Source organism: Chaetura pelagica, unplaced genomic scaffold (assembly GCF_000747805.2).
Source record: "Chaetura pelagica isolate M959 unplaced genomic scaffold, ChaPel_1.0 scaffold405, whole genome shotgun sequence".
Taxonomy (NCBI): domain Eukaryota; kingdom Metazoa; phylum Chordata; class Aves; order Apodiformes; family Apodidae; genus Chaetura; species Chaetura pelagica.
This window is the reverse complement of record NW_009953489.1, coordinates 5,174,865-5,191,510: the sequence shown is the minus strand read 5'-3', so window position 1 is coordinate 5,191,510 and position 16,646 is coordinate 5,174,865. Positions and strand designations below refer to the sequence as shown.

At 48.6% G+C, this 16,646-nt stretch overlaps 1 protein-coding gene across 1 annotated transcript in view; it reads right to left on the bottom strand.

Annotated features, from left to right (window-relative positions):
* Positions 1-289: 289 nt before the first annotated feature.
* Positions 290-16,646, bottom strand: part of RAPGEF1 (Rap guanine nucleotide exchange factor (GEF) 1) — an 82,560-nt gene continuing 66,203 nt past the window's right edge. Inside the window, exons 11-23 of the mRNA XM_009998881.1 lie at positions 11,944-12,032; positions 10,501-10,612; positions 8,774-8,849; positions 5,695-5,779; positions 4,350-4,442; positions 3,813-3,998; positions 3,577-3,661; positions 3,252-3,346; positions 2,784-2,862; positions 2,542-2,643; positions 2,025-2,122; positions 1,111-1,239; positions 290-583 (exon numbers count right to left, since the gene is read on the bottom strand). Of these exons, the coding sequence (XP_009997183.1) occupies positions 433-583; positions 1,111-1,239; positions 2,025-2,122; positions 2,542-2,643; positions 2,784-2,862; positions 3,252-3,346; positions 3,577-3,661; positions 3,813-3,998; positions 4,350-4,442; positions 5,695-5,779; positions 8,774-8,849; positions 10,501-10,612; positions 11,944-12,032 (1,380 nt within the window). The 3' untranslated portion in view covers positions 290-432. The remainder of the gene's footprint in view (positions 584-1,110; positions 1,240-2,024; positions 2,123-2,541; positions 2,644-2,783; positions 2,863-3,251; positions 3,347-3,576; positions 3,662-3,812; positions 3,999-4,349; positions 4,443-5,694; positions 5,780-8,773; positions 8,850-10,500; positions 10,613-11,943; positions 12,033-16,646) is intronic.

Genomic DNA, 16,646 nt, shown 5'->3' with positions numbered 1-16,646 from the left:
CCACTGCTGCTGCCGGCTGAACGCCGCTCCGGTGACCTGTGGGTGCTGAGCTCTCGCTGACCCTCCTTTGCGGATGAAAACAGCCCGAGTATTCCCAGATGCAGCCAGCAACCCAGTAACGCTCTCGCGTGGGACCCTCCTTCCACAAAGCTCTCTCTCTCCCCGGGGTTAAAGCTGATCCATGGCACAGAGGGACGGGAGGAGAAGGAGGGCAAGGGCAGCGAGCACCGGCTGATCTCCGCCCCTGGCGGCCGACACGTGCGGTCGCTCCTCGGCTGCTGCGGGAGCCCGACGTTCCCACACCCAGGGATCGCTGCCAGCTGGGAGGGAGGGTGTGTCGTCCAGTGACAGGTACAAACATTGAACTCCAGTCTCATAGCTGCCCTCGGTGTGTCTGTGGAGCCATTCTCCTTGCTTGCACAACCCCTCCTCCTAGGTTTTCTCTTCTCGGTCTGTTTTCCGCCTCGTAATGTTCCGAGGTTTGATTTTGAGGGACAGTTCCCACAAGGCCTCCTCAGCCAGGTGGTCGCTGAAATCGTTGAAGAAGGACACGATGTCATCGTTTCTTTTGATGTCATAATGTCTGGAAAACCAGAGTAGGGCAGCAGTTAAAGAAGGAGCTATCTGGGGACCCCTTGGAGACACCCCTGCCCTACTCTAAGGAACACCCACCACTGTGGGGTCTGCATTAATCTGTGCCCAATATTTGTGCCTGTCGTGTGACACTAAAAAGAGGAAGAACCATCATGCTCATCACTATGCTGGAGAAAAAAAAAACAAGTCTCTATATCCTAGAGAACACAAGAACCAGCAACAGCAAAACCTGGAGGAAAAACTGGTGTCTGAAAAAGAGTAGTGAGACAACTTTACTGGATCTCACAACTAATACAGGAAAAATGTCTTCACAGCTTCTAATCATAGAATCTAGAGAGGGAAGGAGATTGTGACCAGAGCCCTGTCCTTCCAAGCTCTCCTCACATCTCTATCATGATGTTTTGACTTCTGACCCCCCATCCCTTCTGTGGGGGCTCCCATGCCCCAGCCAAGGCCCACACACCAACTCCCACAGTGGTGCCTCCAAGCCAGCTCTGTCCACCCTCTTGCACTTACACTTGTTGGAAGCACCTCATGCTGTCCAGGATGTTAAACTGCTGCCAGCGCTTGGAAAAGTTCACTTTGCTGTCAATGTAATCAGGGTTTCCCAGATGAACAAAGGTCAGGTCCTGCAGGATCAGGCCTCTGAAAGAGAGCAGGCCAGGGAGCAGGCAAACAAGAACAAAGGTTAGTCACACAAGGGCAGGACAGCCAGGCAAAAGGCAGCCATGGGCACTCTAACAGCCTCCCATGCTGCCACCATCAGAGCGGCAGCTCTAAACCAGAGGGAAACACACCCCTGGCAGCAGATCTGGAGCTGTTCAGGCAGGAGGTGCCTACTATGCCCAGCTGAGGGACCTTGAGGTGAGGCACTCCTGGTCACGCTAAGGGCGCTGAGGCTGCTCAGGAGAAGTTTCATGGGTGTAAACCCAGAGCAAATCTGGTGTCTAGATCAGAAGGCCCTTACAAAGAAAGGCGATGGCTTCAACCCTTCTTCTAGAAACAGGAAGAAGCAGCATGTTTGACAAAGCAGAATCCTCTTTTACCAGTTTCTGCAGTCTGCAGAACCAGAGCTGTCTCAGAGGAACAAGAAGCAGCCTGAAACTGTGGAATCCATTGCACCTCATGGGAGAATTTGTCTTTCTGTGCACAGACCCCAAAGACAATATAGTTTAAAAGTGTCAACTAAAGATCCCAGCACTTGATTTTTCCTTTGCCACAGTCAATTCACAAAAGCCTTCACAAAAAGACAGCTCATCCCCTGCCTGCCCATGCTGTAGGACATAAGGGTTGATGTGGCACACTGCCATCTTACTCCAGATGTAGGGCAAAAGGAAAGTGCTGAGCTGAGCAGAAGTTTCTGAGAAATCCTTGAAGGAACCATCTGAACATGCAGGAGTGATGGCAGAGGAAAGAAGTGATCAACTCACAGGTAGGGTATGCAGGGGGGCTCCACATCAGCCAGAGCTGCTCGGTAGGCGCGGAAGGACGAGGAACTGTCGATCAGGGTGCAGTACTCAGCCAGGCCCTGGGAACACCAAGCCCATGGTGACACCATTGCAGCAAACCCCTGTTGTTTGTAACCTCTGCCCAGGGAGCCATGCAGGCCAGGGAGTTAATGCCACCCTGCAAACACCTCCAGCTGGTTTACTCAGCCTGACCCTGAGCACATACACACAGAGCCTTGTTGCCTTCAGCCTCACCAAGTTGGCAGGAAGGAGGAGGAAGCTCTCCCCTGTCACTGCACCATGACCCCACTTGTGCTTGCCAGCGTCCCCAGCCACTCTGCAGGCTTCCAGCACCATGGCATTATATCCTCTGGAAAGCAATTCACTGCCATCCCTCCACCCCGGGATGCTGCTAAGCTGTCAGCATCACCCAGCTGTTTCATACCACAACCGCAGTTATCTTTTTCTCCTGAAGATGACAGCCCTGCCTGCTCCTCACCTCTGAGGTTTGTTTCTGCCACTCCAGCCTTCGGATGGGTGCAGAATCCAGTGCAGAAAGAATGGCCAGATAGGAATTAAAATTATTCAGCTTTCGCAAGTGCTGTGAAGGGGGAGAATATTCCAGTTACTCCAGAGATCAGAAAAGCTTTCTGGCCTCAAAGAGCTCTACCAACCAGGTTCCACTCCCCTGCTCCTTTAAGGAGCAGTGTGTGTCATTCACAGCAAGAGCCAAGCTGGTACCTTCATAATCTTGATGAATTTAAGGAGCAGCCTCTCTCGGTCTTGGGCTTTCTCTTGTAGCATAATTATTGAACGGACCCTGGAAGAACAGAGAGAAAAAAACCCAGAATGATAAACCCACTTCAGCAGGCCTCAGACTGCTTTTTGTTTCATTTACAAAGCCAGTAACTAACTAACCAATCAGGATGGGTTCCAAATGAAATGGAGCACTCTAATTCACAGCAAAGAATAATTTCAAGGATGGCCCTGAACCATTTATTTGCAAGGGGAATGTTTGTTTGAAGGGCTGAGTGGTAGTGGCAGTAATTCCTCCATAACAGTGCCCTCCAAAACCCTCCTGATTTTCTCTCTCTTGTGCTTAGGAGTCTTTAGGAAGTGCCCTGAATCTACTTTCTAGCCAAAAATATATGTTACCCTGCTTATAACACGGGAAACAGTGCAGAGTTTGGTGCCGCAGTTGTTCCTTACCAGTAGGACATGTTATTAAAGTGCTCTGTGAACTGTGTCAGGTTGGGGCTCTTCTCTTCATTTTGTTCCTTTGCCCAAAGCAAAACTTCTGGGATCTGCCAAGGAAGAAGAGGAGAGGGGTGAGAAAACACCACACATTAAAATAGGATTTCTGCTTCAACATCCCCAGTCCCAGTCTGTGGTCACAGCCCTTTGCTGAAACAAGTTCAGCTGTCTCCTACAACCCAACAGGTGTGCTTGAAAAGCTGGCAGAGAATACCAGAGATTGCAGAGGGAACATGTTTGAATCCCTCCCACCACCCTTGCCCCATCCTTGTCTCTGTACCTCAATTTTATAGAAGAGCTCAGCATCTAGGAGGGTCAGCTGCTCAGCTATTTCATGACTGTGGAAATCATGCAGGGTCCCTGGCCTGTAGGAAACGAGGATCAAGTATAAAGGCTCAGCAAATGTGACCTGTTGTCTTCTCTTTCTTCTATTTTGGACTGAGAAAACTGTTGTGTCCACAAGAAAGGGATTGTCTCTCATAAGACAAAGGCAGGGTTCCATGCATCTGTCCTCACCTGGCTGCCACCCCACGGGCTGCAAGAGGTTTGATGGAGTTGGTGTAGCTCAACATTTTCTTCTGATCCACTTTATCAAGGATATTCTTCCGTAACACTCTGGCAAGGCTCAGCTCCCCATTGCAGACCAGTCGGAAGACCAGGTCCATCAGCAGCTTGAGAATTTCCTCTGTCAGCTCCACTAAGCTGAGACAAAGATGGAAAAGCCAAGAAAGGTCTCAGAGCTATGACTGTCATCAAGCAGCAGAGTTTGTACCTGTACTGAGTCTTGTCACTCTGCAAGCAGAACAGAGTGACTAAAATTCCTCATCTTCTCAGCTCTTCCTTTCCTACAGATTCCTCTTTACTGGTTATTTTAACATCACTGACCCAGTTAGGACACACTGAGAACCTGCTGAGGGTTCAGATGTCTCACCGGTCAGGGTAGGGGACTTCAACTGTCATTGTAGATGGGGTTTAAAAAACACCTTCATAACTGCCAGACCTCTGTATTGTTACTGACCCCACATCTCCCATCCCAAAACAAAGACCACTCACCACAGCTCATCCACCACTCTCACCAGCACGAAGAAGGTGTTCTTACTGACTCGCTTCTTGAAGGTGTCTGGGAAGTGGCAGAACTTCTCATATGTTGGTTGCAAATTAAGGAATCAACTTCATGTGGTCAGACCAGCATCAGTACAACTAGCAGCTGCCTCAAGGAACATCAGAACAGCCTCCAAGTCTGTCTTGACTGAAACTGGTGTTCAATTTCCAGGAGATGAGGGACTCTGATATGGCTCTAATTAACATGGTATTAAGCTGCCACCAGCTGCACGTAGCAGGGGTGTGAGGAGGCACTTACACCTCACAGGACTGAGGCTTGAAGAGCAGGTGTCCCCGGCTTTCTAAGGTGGAATTTAATGAGCACAACTCCTCTTCTGTGATCTTCCCCACGGGTTTGTGGCATCTGGTCTCATAAGAGATCTCAGCTGTCACCTCTACCTTCCTCAGTGCCCAATTTGCTGCAAGGAGAGAGGTGGCAGGGGAGACAGCACAGGCTGAAAAAGCTTCTGCCAGGTGGACAAAGGGAAAGGGAGAAAGGTTATCAGCAAGTCGGCTGTTGGCAAGGGCCTGCAGGAATGTCCCAGCCTTTCTCTTCACTGACAACCACCCAGCAGTGAGATTTGCCATGTCCTTGGCCACGCTGATCCCAGAGGAGCCAGGGCTCTGCTGCAGGTGGCAGTGATGAGCTGCGAGGCAGGACAGTGTGATGTCAGGCTCCCTCTGACATCAGCTGCAGGACCAAAGCCCATCAGGTCTTTGCACTGCCTGAACCAGACACTGACCCACTCAGCTGACAGGGAAGGGAGCCACAGGATCAGAGCCCAGGGGAGGGCACTGCAGGCTCCCTGCTCAACCAGAAGCTTCTTCATACTTGGTCAGAAATGCTGATGTTCACCCAGCCAAGCTCAGTTCAGAACTAGGAGGCCAAGAGGACATGATCTTCTGTGCTGCATTTCTTGTGAAAAGAGATAAGAGGTCTTGATGATTACTAAATTTCTAGTATTAAACTGCATCTGCCCAAGCAGGCAAACTCCATGGCCCCTCTGGGAGGCAGATCCCCATTCTACAAACAAGATGTCCCAAACAAATGACCAATTCCCCAGTGACACACAGAAATCTGAACTGCTCTTCTGCTCTGCCAAGGCCCTCAGGAGACTACTGTCATGTCCACTACTTCCCATCTGCAGGGTGCAGAGGTGAAAGAAGTGCTGCTTGGGACACCTCCAAGGCAAGCATATTACTGACTGTGTTGTCAGCATGACCAAACAAGTTGCCACCAGCTCCTTCCAGGATGAGTTCCTGGTGGGGATGAATTGAGACTCGTGCAAAAGGATATCTGTACTGCAGCTTCTTGATGAGCTCCTCAGGGGTAATGAATGTCCTGTATGTAGTCAGAAAGGCTTCACAGTACAGCACCAGATCTACAAAGACAACAAAGCCTCAGTCAGTGCTGTCTTCAGACAAAGGAAGCTTCTTGTCAGGTTGAATCCAGTCTTGCAGAAGAGGACACTGACACATTTTGACAAGAATGGACTTCACAGAAATGCTGTGCTGTTGTTTCTTACCAGCAGATGGACCCTACGGCACAAAAGCAACAGCCAAACCGCCCTGTCCCCACTGGCCTGGCTCCCACCTGCAGCACTTGCTGTTTGGCTTATGTGACCACCAAGGGGCTCACTGAAAAACATCTGTTTGTGGGACAGGCACTGTCAACATTGGGTCAAGGTAAAATGTGGTTTAGACCTTGGGGATATTTTACTAAAGAAGATCTGATGGTGAGAGGTGGGTGCTCAGTCACCACTGCTTAGGCAGCACAGAGCCCTGCAGAAAGGCAGGGCCACTCCTGATCAGAATGCACATGTTTCAACATGGAAGACCCTCTGCCCTTGCTGTGTTCCAGGCAATCTGCCCCAGGACAGTGTAAATACAGGATTATTTTCAGCCAAAAGAAGAGCAAATTGGACTGCAGAAACTGAGGCTACCACGACCCTGCCACAACCCAGACACTGACGCAGCGTGTGCAGCCAACTTCAGAAGGTTCAGCTGCAGAAATGGGCTCTGCAGGCCCCAGAACCACAGAGGCTTTGGCCAATTGTCAAGGGCACAAAGGAGGGAATTTGAAAAATCAGGAACTGCAAACAGGAAAGAAGATTTCAGGTCAAGACTGCAGTACACTTGCAGACCTGGGCTTGGTCACCCTGCCTGGTGCTCTGCAACTGCTGGCACAGACGGGGAATAAAACCTTCTGCAGTGCCTGCCCAGGCAAGGCTGTACTTGTAAAGCTTGTTTCAGCCAGGACAGGGATCACCCCACACCCACGTGCTGCAAAATCCATCCCTTGCACGTGGAGGGTGAGAAAGAGCAGGGCAGGGTGGGATGGTCCTGCCTCCCGCCCTGAGGTGTTTCTCTTGGCTGGAGCCTCAGGGAGACACTGCTTCCTCCTGCTCTTAAATCAGACAGTGCTGCTGCCTTCTGGTTAAAGACAATCAGACATAAGCTCTAAAGCCAGAGGCTGGGTGGTCATGTCAGGGTTGAGTCCCAGGTCTCATCCAGCTGTAATCCTGCACACAGCAAGTGTGTGTGGCTGTGAGCACTTAACTGACCATGGATTTTATTCCCAAAGACCTCAAGTCTTTCTTTATCCCTTATTCCATTTAGCTCTTTTAGAAAACTCAACTGGACAAGAAGCATCATGCAACAGGACGTGGAGTTACATTTATTATGGGTTCCCATCTGCCCAAAAGGCAATGTGAGGTAATACAGCTGGTCTGCTCTGGCACTTGAAGCTGCCAAGAAATGCATCTTTAAAGGAAAGCCTCTTAACTCTACCCTCTGTGCTGTTTGGCTGATTGATTTACAAGCCCTGAATTCTTCTCATTGTAAGCTTAATTCATTAACCCTCTCGGTCACCCAAACACTGGGTTAGCATAGCAGAAATTCCTCTGTGCTCCATTCAGCTCAGGGGCTTGGCAGAGCCTGTGAGACTGAGCTCTGGGACTATTCTGAGAAACGTGCCGTTCAGAGCTTCCTCCACCCAGCCACTCTCCCTCTCCACAGTGCCATGCATTTAAAATCCTGCTCTAGCTCTCCCTAGTCTTGAGAGTTCTCCAAGGCTTTCACCTCACTGCTGGCAGCATCCTCAGAGCTCCCCATCCATGGACTGGAGGTCTAGCATATGTCCCTTTACCAAGTAGCTGTCTTTCAACAGAAGCTCTTCTAATGTGATGCTTGTTCTGGAGAGCAGTAAGAATAAATCAGAGCCTCTTTATTCCAGTTTCAGTATTTTTGTAAGGGATATTTCCAATTAAGACTATTTTATATATATGCCTAGTCTTGGCACAATCAATTGCCTTCTCCTCTCTACTATGGTCGTAACTTTGGTCCTTATTGCCTGGATTTGATGCCCAATGTAAACAGGGAAACAGAACTGTCAGGGGAGGGATTTTTCTTGCTGGCTGAATGGTGCTGGTAAGTGATTGCAAACAACTTATGCTGCAGTAAAAACCTTGCCATTTAAAAATGCATATGAAAGATATTTCCCCTTTGACTATCAAACCCCTAACATGAGTGCTGAGTGGTTCAGTGGGTTAGTGCATTTTGCCTTGTATCTTGGGAGATAAGGAGATCAATTCTTGTTAAGGTCATCAGAGCAAATACATTTAGCAGGTTCAAAATCACTCTCTGGAAGCATGGCAAAGGCTGTCTTTGCTACAGCTCTTGGGAAGGAGCTGCCTCATGTGGGTGGTGACAGGGTTTGGAGAGATAAAGTGGGGTTTTAACAAGTCTAGAGCTAAGGGTTGCTAGCCTCCCTTTTCCTCCCCCTCATCTCCCTTCTTGTACTGTGGGTCAAGTCTCTGAACTGTTCTGGACAGCTACCAGGACTAGGAGGTGAAGGGGTGTCAACAGAGCAGCACCTGGACAACTTGCCAGATGCCCAGGCAAGTGATTAGATACAAACCAATGTCCCTCCTCTCCCACTTTGATGGAACAGTCACTGCAGCAACTCCTACATCAGCACCACCCTGAAGTCCAAAGGGCAAAGAGCACCTCTGAAAACAGGGTCCATGCCACAAGAGGATGGTGACACCACCTTCTCTTGTAGGCACCTCTGCAGGTACAAAGACATCAACACAGCACTGTCACCAGCTCTACTGGTGCACCTAGCCTTCCAGATCTGGGCAAGGGCTCTGAGGGGTTAATGCCCTCTCTGCTGCTCCACAGAAGAGCAGGTGCTTATCCAGCTTACTTCCATTTCACCAAAGATAAGCACAGTCCACCCCCCCAGCTCAGAGGATCACAAATGCAGCCCCCCCACCCTGGCCCAGATGCCTGCAGCCACATCCTGACTGCAGGGATTCAGAAGCCAGGCAGCAAAGGGCCCCACTCCTCAGCCTGGTTTGCTGCACCCACTGTACCTTTCCTGTCGGTCTCTGTTGCATGCACCAACAAAATGTCTCCAGATCCACCACGAACATCTGGCCCATCATCTCCCTGCAATGAGAAGAGAAACATGTCAGGCATGGCCCAAGCTCCCTTCGGCCTCGTTTCCCATCTCTGGGGTTCCAGCTCAGCAACAACTGGCAGAGCACACAATGTTCCTGGCACTGCTCACAGCACAAGCTGGTACATGGTCTTCAGTGCTGGGCTTAATCCTGGAATTTGAATAAAGCATTTGATGTCCCAGATGAGGACTGTCTCTGACTTCTCAAGGCCTGGCTGTGAAGCTCTGTGAAAGCTGAACCCTCAAGTCCACAGAAGAACGAACAGAAATGTCCCAGATTCCCAAACACTCCCAAAAGACCATTAACAAGAGCAGTAATGTTGTGTGAACTGTCCCAAAGTGAGGGATCATGTACTCAGGGGTGAGAGGTCATGCATTCAACTTTCATGTTCCTGGAACATCAAAACCTAGCAATTCCCTAATCTGGAACTATTTGGCTGGAGGTCACCTGAAGTGATCCAATAACCAGGAGTATAAAACAGCCCTGCTATCTACTTGACCCCCTGCCTTACCACTCTCTAAAAGCATCTTTCTTCTAGGTGCTGCAAGTCACAACTGATCTGTCACTCAGCCAGCAGTTCTCATACTGCAGGAAACTGGCCACTCCCAGTCAAACACTAGACCATAAAGAAAAGTAATAAAAAAAGAAGTTAAGGCTTGACACAGATCTGCTAGCCCCAGATATTCAGAAATCACTGATTTTCAATTCTGTTTTTACAGGAAATATTCCTGCAAAGGAGACTGGAGTCATGTCTTCCCTTAGGAAGGCTTCCCTTAGCAATGTCTTTGTCATTTCAATATGCAAAGCACTGAAAAAAACCCCCATGGATTACAGCCATGGAGCAGCTATATCTAAGATGGGAATTCTCTCCTGCACACCTCAGCTAACCAAAGGGCACCCCAGAAGTGCCAGTAAATGATACATTATCTCTTTTTCAGACTAGCCCCCTAACAGACTGATAAGCTTCAAAAGCCTGCACGTTCCCTCAAGCTGCATGTCAAAGCCAGCTTGGTTGGAGAGAAGAATGAGCAAAGCTGTTTGGGGGTGCACTCAAGGTTAGAAACAAAGCCATTCCTCAAATACAGAAACAGGCACTGCTCTTCCACACCTGCAAGAGATGTCCTGCTCAGGCAATCTGCTAAACCTGCCTTCAGACTGAAAGGCCAACTCAGACCATAAAACCAGCACCTGGATTTATTGCTCAGGCTCTCAGGTGCTTCATTTCAGAATGTTGCAGGCTGAAGAGGTGGGAAGAGGCAGACTGGGAAAAGGGCACAAAATGGCCTGGTTTTTAGAGAGACATCTCACATTTGTTCAACCCTCATTCATGGCTGATGCTCCCTCATCTCATACTTTCACAGCAGCCTGCACACACAGAGCTACATGCCACTTCTGCTGCAACCCAGTTTTTCCCCTCAAACAAAAGCTGATGCTTTGCTTGTGAACACCAAGAATCAGATTTCAATACAGCATAAACCAAAGAGTATAAACCATAGAATCATGGAATGGTTTGGGTTGGAAGGGACCTTAAAGATCATCAAATCCCAACCCCCTGCATGGGCAGGGATACCTCCCTCCAGATCAGGCTGCTCAAGTCCAATCTGGCCAGGGAAATGAAAGCAAACCCTGAATGCACCTACCTCTTGCTTCAGTGTCAACCTAGCCATAATTTCGCTGTGGTCAATAAGGGATAGCTCATCTACCTCTTCCTCCAACTGTGATGATTCCAAAGCATCTGGTGACTGCTGCTGCCTGCAAAAAGAAAACAAGAAGGCCCATCAGTGTCATTGCCCATCCAGGGGAAGAGATGCTGGGTCCACTCAAGCTCTCAGTGTACAAACCTTCCTTGAACAACAGTAAGCACATAGACAGCCTGGAGGTAAACGTTTTTCAAAAAAGCCCAAATGTCTAGCTCTAATTCCATTGCTTTGTGCATCTCTTGAAAAAGAGATGAACCTTTAGGACCTCGACACTTGTCTGCCTGCATTTCTGGCAGACAGGATTTTGCTGTGCCCTGCATAAGTACACACTTCCATGTCTCCTTAATCCACCAAATTTTTAGTGCACACAAAGCTAAGCCCTTCCTCAAACGTACAGAGCCTGAGCACACTCCACACGAACATATCTTAGTCAGCTCATGACCCACTCTGCTGCTACAAGGGGAGATGACAGGCTCTCTTTTTCCAGGAAAACAAAGCAGAAAGCTCTATCCACTTTTTTTGGTGTACATCCTACCCTTAAGGGCTGGTACACTTGTGCCTGGACACATGAACTCCGTGCCTGTATTCCTTAAAAAAGAAAAAGCCATGAATATTCTTTATAGCTTTTCCCAGGCACAGGCCAAAATCCCGTGCACCAGGCAGTACTTTCAGCAGATAGTGAGCTGTGCAGAGAACTCCTGCATTGTTTCCTTCACTACAGGGATTAAACCCCTCAAACCAACTGCAGGAAAATGGGGGAGGGAAGTTGACTGTCATGCACAAACAATGCTGTTCTCTGTTTTTTCTTTAGAAATGCAATTGAAGAGCAATCTCAAGCAGCAGGGAAGCACTCACTCAGCTCCTCCTGAAGCCCATCTGTTACAGCCTGCACCTCTTCATTTACATAGACAAATGACAGCTAAGAGCATTAGAAGAGATATAAAGCCTCCTGCTTCGGGGCCTCAGCCAGCCTCTGACCAGCAGGGTTAGGATGAAATTCCCCTCTGGAAAACTATTTCCCAACAGCAATACTGACTTTTTTTTTTTTTTTCACATTTCCCTGGAAGCAGGAGAGAGTAGCCAGTGTCAGTGACAGGACTGCCAATGAGATGGGCTGAGCATGGCTAACATAGGCTGCATCAACCCCTGCAGGCTCCCTGAGTTAAGTAACAACACCTTGTTGGGATGTTCCCTCAGCAGGATCCCATCGCTCACCAGCTGTGCAAAAATGTGGACTTAACAGTTCAGAGAACACCAAGAGGGTAGAGGGCAGAACAGGCAGCCCCAAAGACAGTCTGGTAGAAGACAGAGCTAATGGGACATTGGTGAGACTCTGTACCCTTCAAGGTTGGGCAGCAGGAGGACCAGTGGACTCAGGCTCACCTTTCAGCACCATCTTTGCCTTCCTTCCCCATGGGACTGCTGTTGGGTGTGGAGTCTTTGGAGTGGCTGTCTTTGACAGAGGGAGATTCCTGCAAAGAGAAGGAAGTTTTTCCTTATTACACCGGGTCCTACACCATGGCCAGCCTTGCATTTACAGTCTGACTGCCTCTAAATAGCCCTTTACTGTAAATTCCTGCAGAGCGGTTAAAGACTGATGCAAGTTAATGCCAAATGCCAGGAAAACACAGAAGTTAATTAGACAGGAAATTTGGGACCATCTCTAGAGACTAGTGTAATTAGTACTGTTTACTTTTAACATTGTGAAACAATGCTGAAAGTTACAACACCAGTCAGCTGTTGTCTTGGATTTTAACCCTCTCACAACTTTATTTTTGCCTCCAGCCCTTACAACTGAAACACACTTGCCTTCTGCTTTAATCACAATGGACACAGCCAGCTACAGGCTTTCCAGTTTCAGTTCCCCTCCTTGTCACAGCCTCCCAAACCAGCCTGTCTTAGGGGGACGGGTGCATACAACTGTTCCTACCTCCCTCCTCTCCCATCAGAGGAGGTTACACAATGATGCAACGTTTCCACTTCACAATTCAGAGCTGTGAAAATGAGGCTAATGCAAAAAAGCAGAACCATCTGAACCCGTGGCATGGAACAGCAGGTAGAGAGCTCCAAGCAAAGATACAGCATTTTCAATTGGCCACTTATTAAGGAGAAAAATACCCATGAATGGCAAATGGGAATATTAATCTAGCAGTGCTGGAGCTCAGAATTATTTAACATCATGCAGACTGAAACTTGGAAATTCAACCTACTGAACCTACACAGCATCCATTTCGCTTGGAAAACACACTGGTGAGCCCAGGTTTCTTGATGTCTGCAGGATTCTTCCAGACTATATCTGCAAAGCCCTTTGCTTCCAAGTTGACAAGCTCAAAGGATGGGCCTGCCTGGATGTGTCTCCTGAAGGGAAGTTATGGGAGCACTATCTCTTGGCATATTTAACACCAGCATGGATAAAGGTCTTGGAGACATCCTGTAGGAAATGTGCCTTCCAAGAAGAGGGCAGGCAAAAAGATCACTACAGAGCTCTGCTGCTGCTTCCTACGAGCCAACAGGAAGACAGTATCTCTCTGCAATGGAAAATACCCTGTCTCCTCTAGGAAATATCTAAGATATGAGGCTTGACTAAAGGAAGAAACAGCGTGTGATCACAATGCTAAATCAATCACTTATTTTGTGTTCAAACAGTGAAGGAAAAGAAAATAAATCAGAGAACAAGGCTTTCTGTATTAAAATGGGGAAGCCAAAGCAGTTACAAGAATAGACACAGCCCCAGGATCATACTGGTCAGGGTGCAGCTTTCTGGAAGGGAACCTCACGCAAGCAGCTCCAAACAGAGAGCGAAGCGCAAAAGAACCAGCGTGGCAGGAGAAGCTGCCCCTGCCTCCTGCTGGGGCTCACTGTGTCCTGGAAGCACGGCCTGCTCTCCCCCCTGGAATAGGAGGCCACCCAAGCCAGGAGTGGGCAAGCAGAGGGACTGCCAGCAGGATGGACACAGGAGCTCCATGGTGAGCAGAAGAGACAGGTGCCAAGCGTGTCAGCCCTGGCGTGAGCTCAGCATGCACCAGGCAGCCCCTTCCCGGTGCCCTCTCTCTGGGTTACTTACTCCTTCAGAGCGAGGGAGTTCCCCGTTGCTCTGGCCAGAGGAATACAGATTGACATATTCACCCTCACCAGCTTCCTCACTGGCGTTTTCACTCTAAGGGAGACAGGATGAAAGGATATACGTGATGGTGTCCCCGCCAGCACTTGGTGTTAGTGAGTGAATGTGCCCGTGGGCTGGGAGAAGTGCTCTTGGCAGCTGCTGTCACCTAACTGGGAGCTCTTCCTCTGGCTCAGTGGCCAACGTTGGCCACCAAGGCTGTATTTTCCCAGGGGTAATCATTTGCTGGTTCTTGAGGACTATCCTGAAGGCCCTGAGCTGCAGCAGGGCAGCAACTGCTTTGCAAGAGCTGCCACGGACTCCACAGGAGGCTTCAAAGGTGCCACGTGCACATGAGGATTTCAAGGTTATAGAAGCTGAGCACTCAGAGCTGGACACACAGGTGCCTGTTCTACCTGCAGGTAGCCCTACAGTCCAGAGGGTATCAAATGTAGCTCCCAAACTATGCTACAAGCACAGATGAGAGCCATCATGCCCAAACTCTGCCAAATTTGAGGGCTTCTGAGCTGTAACAAAGACCTAACACAAAGAAGATGCAACACAAAGGTCAGATCCAAAGGGTGAAAACCTGATCATTAACTCTACAGTGTCCCTCTCCCAAAATTTGTGTGTCAGCTGTGCTGACAGCTCTAAACCCATCAATCCCAGGCTTTGCAGCCAACAAAAGAAGAACTGCGTTGACAATGATTTGTTTAAAAAAATGTTTAAAAAAGCTGTAATGCACAAACTTGCCAAGTGATCTGCAAAACTGAACTGGAACCATAAACTAGTAGTGCTGTATCCGTGTGGGATCAGGGTTAGTCTAACTTCACCAACACACAATGCTTTGCACCAATGTGCACAGCCACCAAGCATACAGCTAGGGCTGCTGGCACATGGAAAGAGCAGGAGCCTGGAGAGAGCAACAAGTTTATGCAGAGGAGAGACAGAGCTGGACTGCACCCACTGCTGCTGGGGCTTGGCAGTGACCTGGGAAGGAGCAGGGCAGCAATCACCAAATCCTGCCATGGCAGCAGCTGCAGCATGCAAGCCCATGTTTAGAATCAACCAACATCACAAACCACTCCTTCACCTTCCTCAGCTATGTATTACAACTGCAGGAACCTACTGCCACTTCTCCACCCTTCAGCAGCATTTGACAAATGTGCTAATGATTTCTGCAACCTGCTGATGTTGTTCAGTTTTTCTACCCACCATTTCTATACAAAATTACCTCTCTGTAATTCACACATTTGGAAACCAGATTACATTAAGCATGTATTAATAAAGATACATTTTCTTTAAAAAAACCCCAAATAACCCAGCCTTGCGTTAAGGTGCATTATCTCTTTGGATATTCTCACCGAAGGCGTCTGGAGGGAATCAGTGAAAGAGGTTTCAGAAGGAAGGCAGACAGGAGCATTCCCATTAAAGCTGCTCTCCTGAGAAGAGGAGTTTGGCACATCCACAGTGCTGGGTGACTGGCTGGCTGCGGCGGGCACCGCTAGGTCAGAGCTCTGAGATGGATGGACGGGCGGAAAAGGTGGGGTGGAGCAGGAGGAGGAGGCAGAAGAGAGGAAAGGAGGTATGGAGACTTGGTTGTGAGGCACAAAGTCCTGGGAGTAGGACCTAAACACAGATTTGTACTGCGGGACACAGAGACGTACAACAGGAACAAGGAGGATGGGGAAAGGAAAGAGACAGACAAAAGAAAAAGTGATTAGATTGGCAGCAGCGAAGCAGCAGCAGCACAAGGCATTTCCAACACAGGCCAACCCCAAGAGGCTGCACTATTTTACCTTCCACACACTAGAGCAGGAATTGCTACCTGGGACACACCAGCCAGTTTTTTCATGGATAGGCTGTTCTTGCACAAAGAGCAAGCACGCTGTTCGTCTCACTGAGGGAAAGCAGGCACCAGGGTGTTCACCTGCAGGCATCCAGCCTTTGCCACGGAGGGGAAAAGTCTGGATACCTCAGTACTGGCAATGACAGTGCCCCTGAAAATCACCTGAATGGATAAAATGGTGTGAAGGCAGACAGAAACCATGACAGTGAGCATGCTGGAAATATCTAGATAGAGAAAAGTACTCCAAGTGCTTATTGCTTTTCTGGGACTTTCCATGAGATCCAAATTTAAGATGCTGTTTGCTCCAGCCCTGTAATTTAACAGCTACTGTGTCAAGTCTGTTCCAGAACACACAGCTCCCAAGGAGGAGTGGCTGGATACTGCCTTCAAAGTTACACTGACAGATGAAGGAGATTACATTGCTGCTCCTTCCCATTGAGAAACATAGGGAGCAAAAATGGTAATTGCCCTCTGGAGCAATGAATTCCTTATCAAACCCATCCTTTAATGCAGTGCCTCGAAGATTCAGCTGAAGAGATGAAAAGAGATCATCTGTGTAAAGCTTTATTTCACTATCTCTCCTAATAATCAGATTACTCTTCAGATAATATTAAATAGGGTGCAGTGGGAACACATTGTGCCAAGAAAAACAGGAGCAACCCCTCTGCCTTTTAACATCTGGTGCTAGTAAGATTTGCCATCAGAGTAAGTCAAAACAAAGCTGACACCCACCAAAAAAACATGTAAAAATCACAACAATGCTGAAGCTGCTAGAGAGGAGTTAATTTTAAAACCTGTAGAGCTCAACCACCAGCGAGATCTGTGTTGTAGCCAAGTGGACCAAAGAAGAGTCACATCGTTCAAAATAACCTCATGCTAAAATGAAGCTGAGGTGGTTGCTCCTTTGAGAGACCTGCTGCAGGAGGATGGTGTGTTACAGGGCTCTCAAGAAGCACAGACACAACTTGCTCAAACCAGGCTGACAAGTGACATCACTGGGATGTAAAAAGGAGAAGGGAAAAAAAAGGCATGAATTGGAGAATTCAGGCTACGTTTTCTCAGGAGAGTTGAGTGGGTGATACAAAAGCAAAGCTTAGTCTGTCACCTGAGCTGTGGCAGCAGCATTCAGTTCAGCAG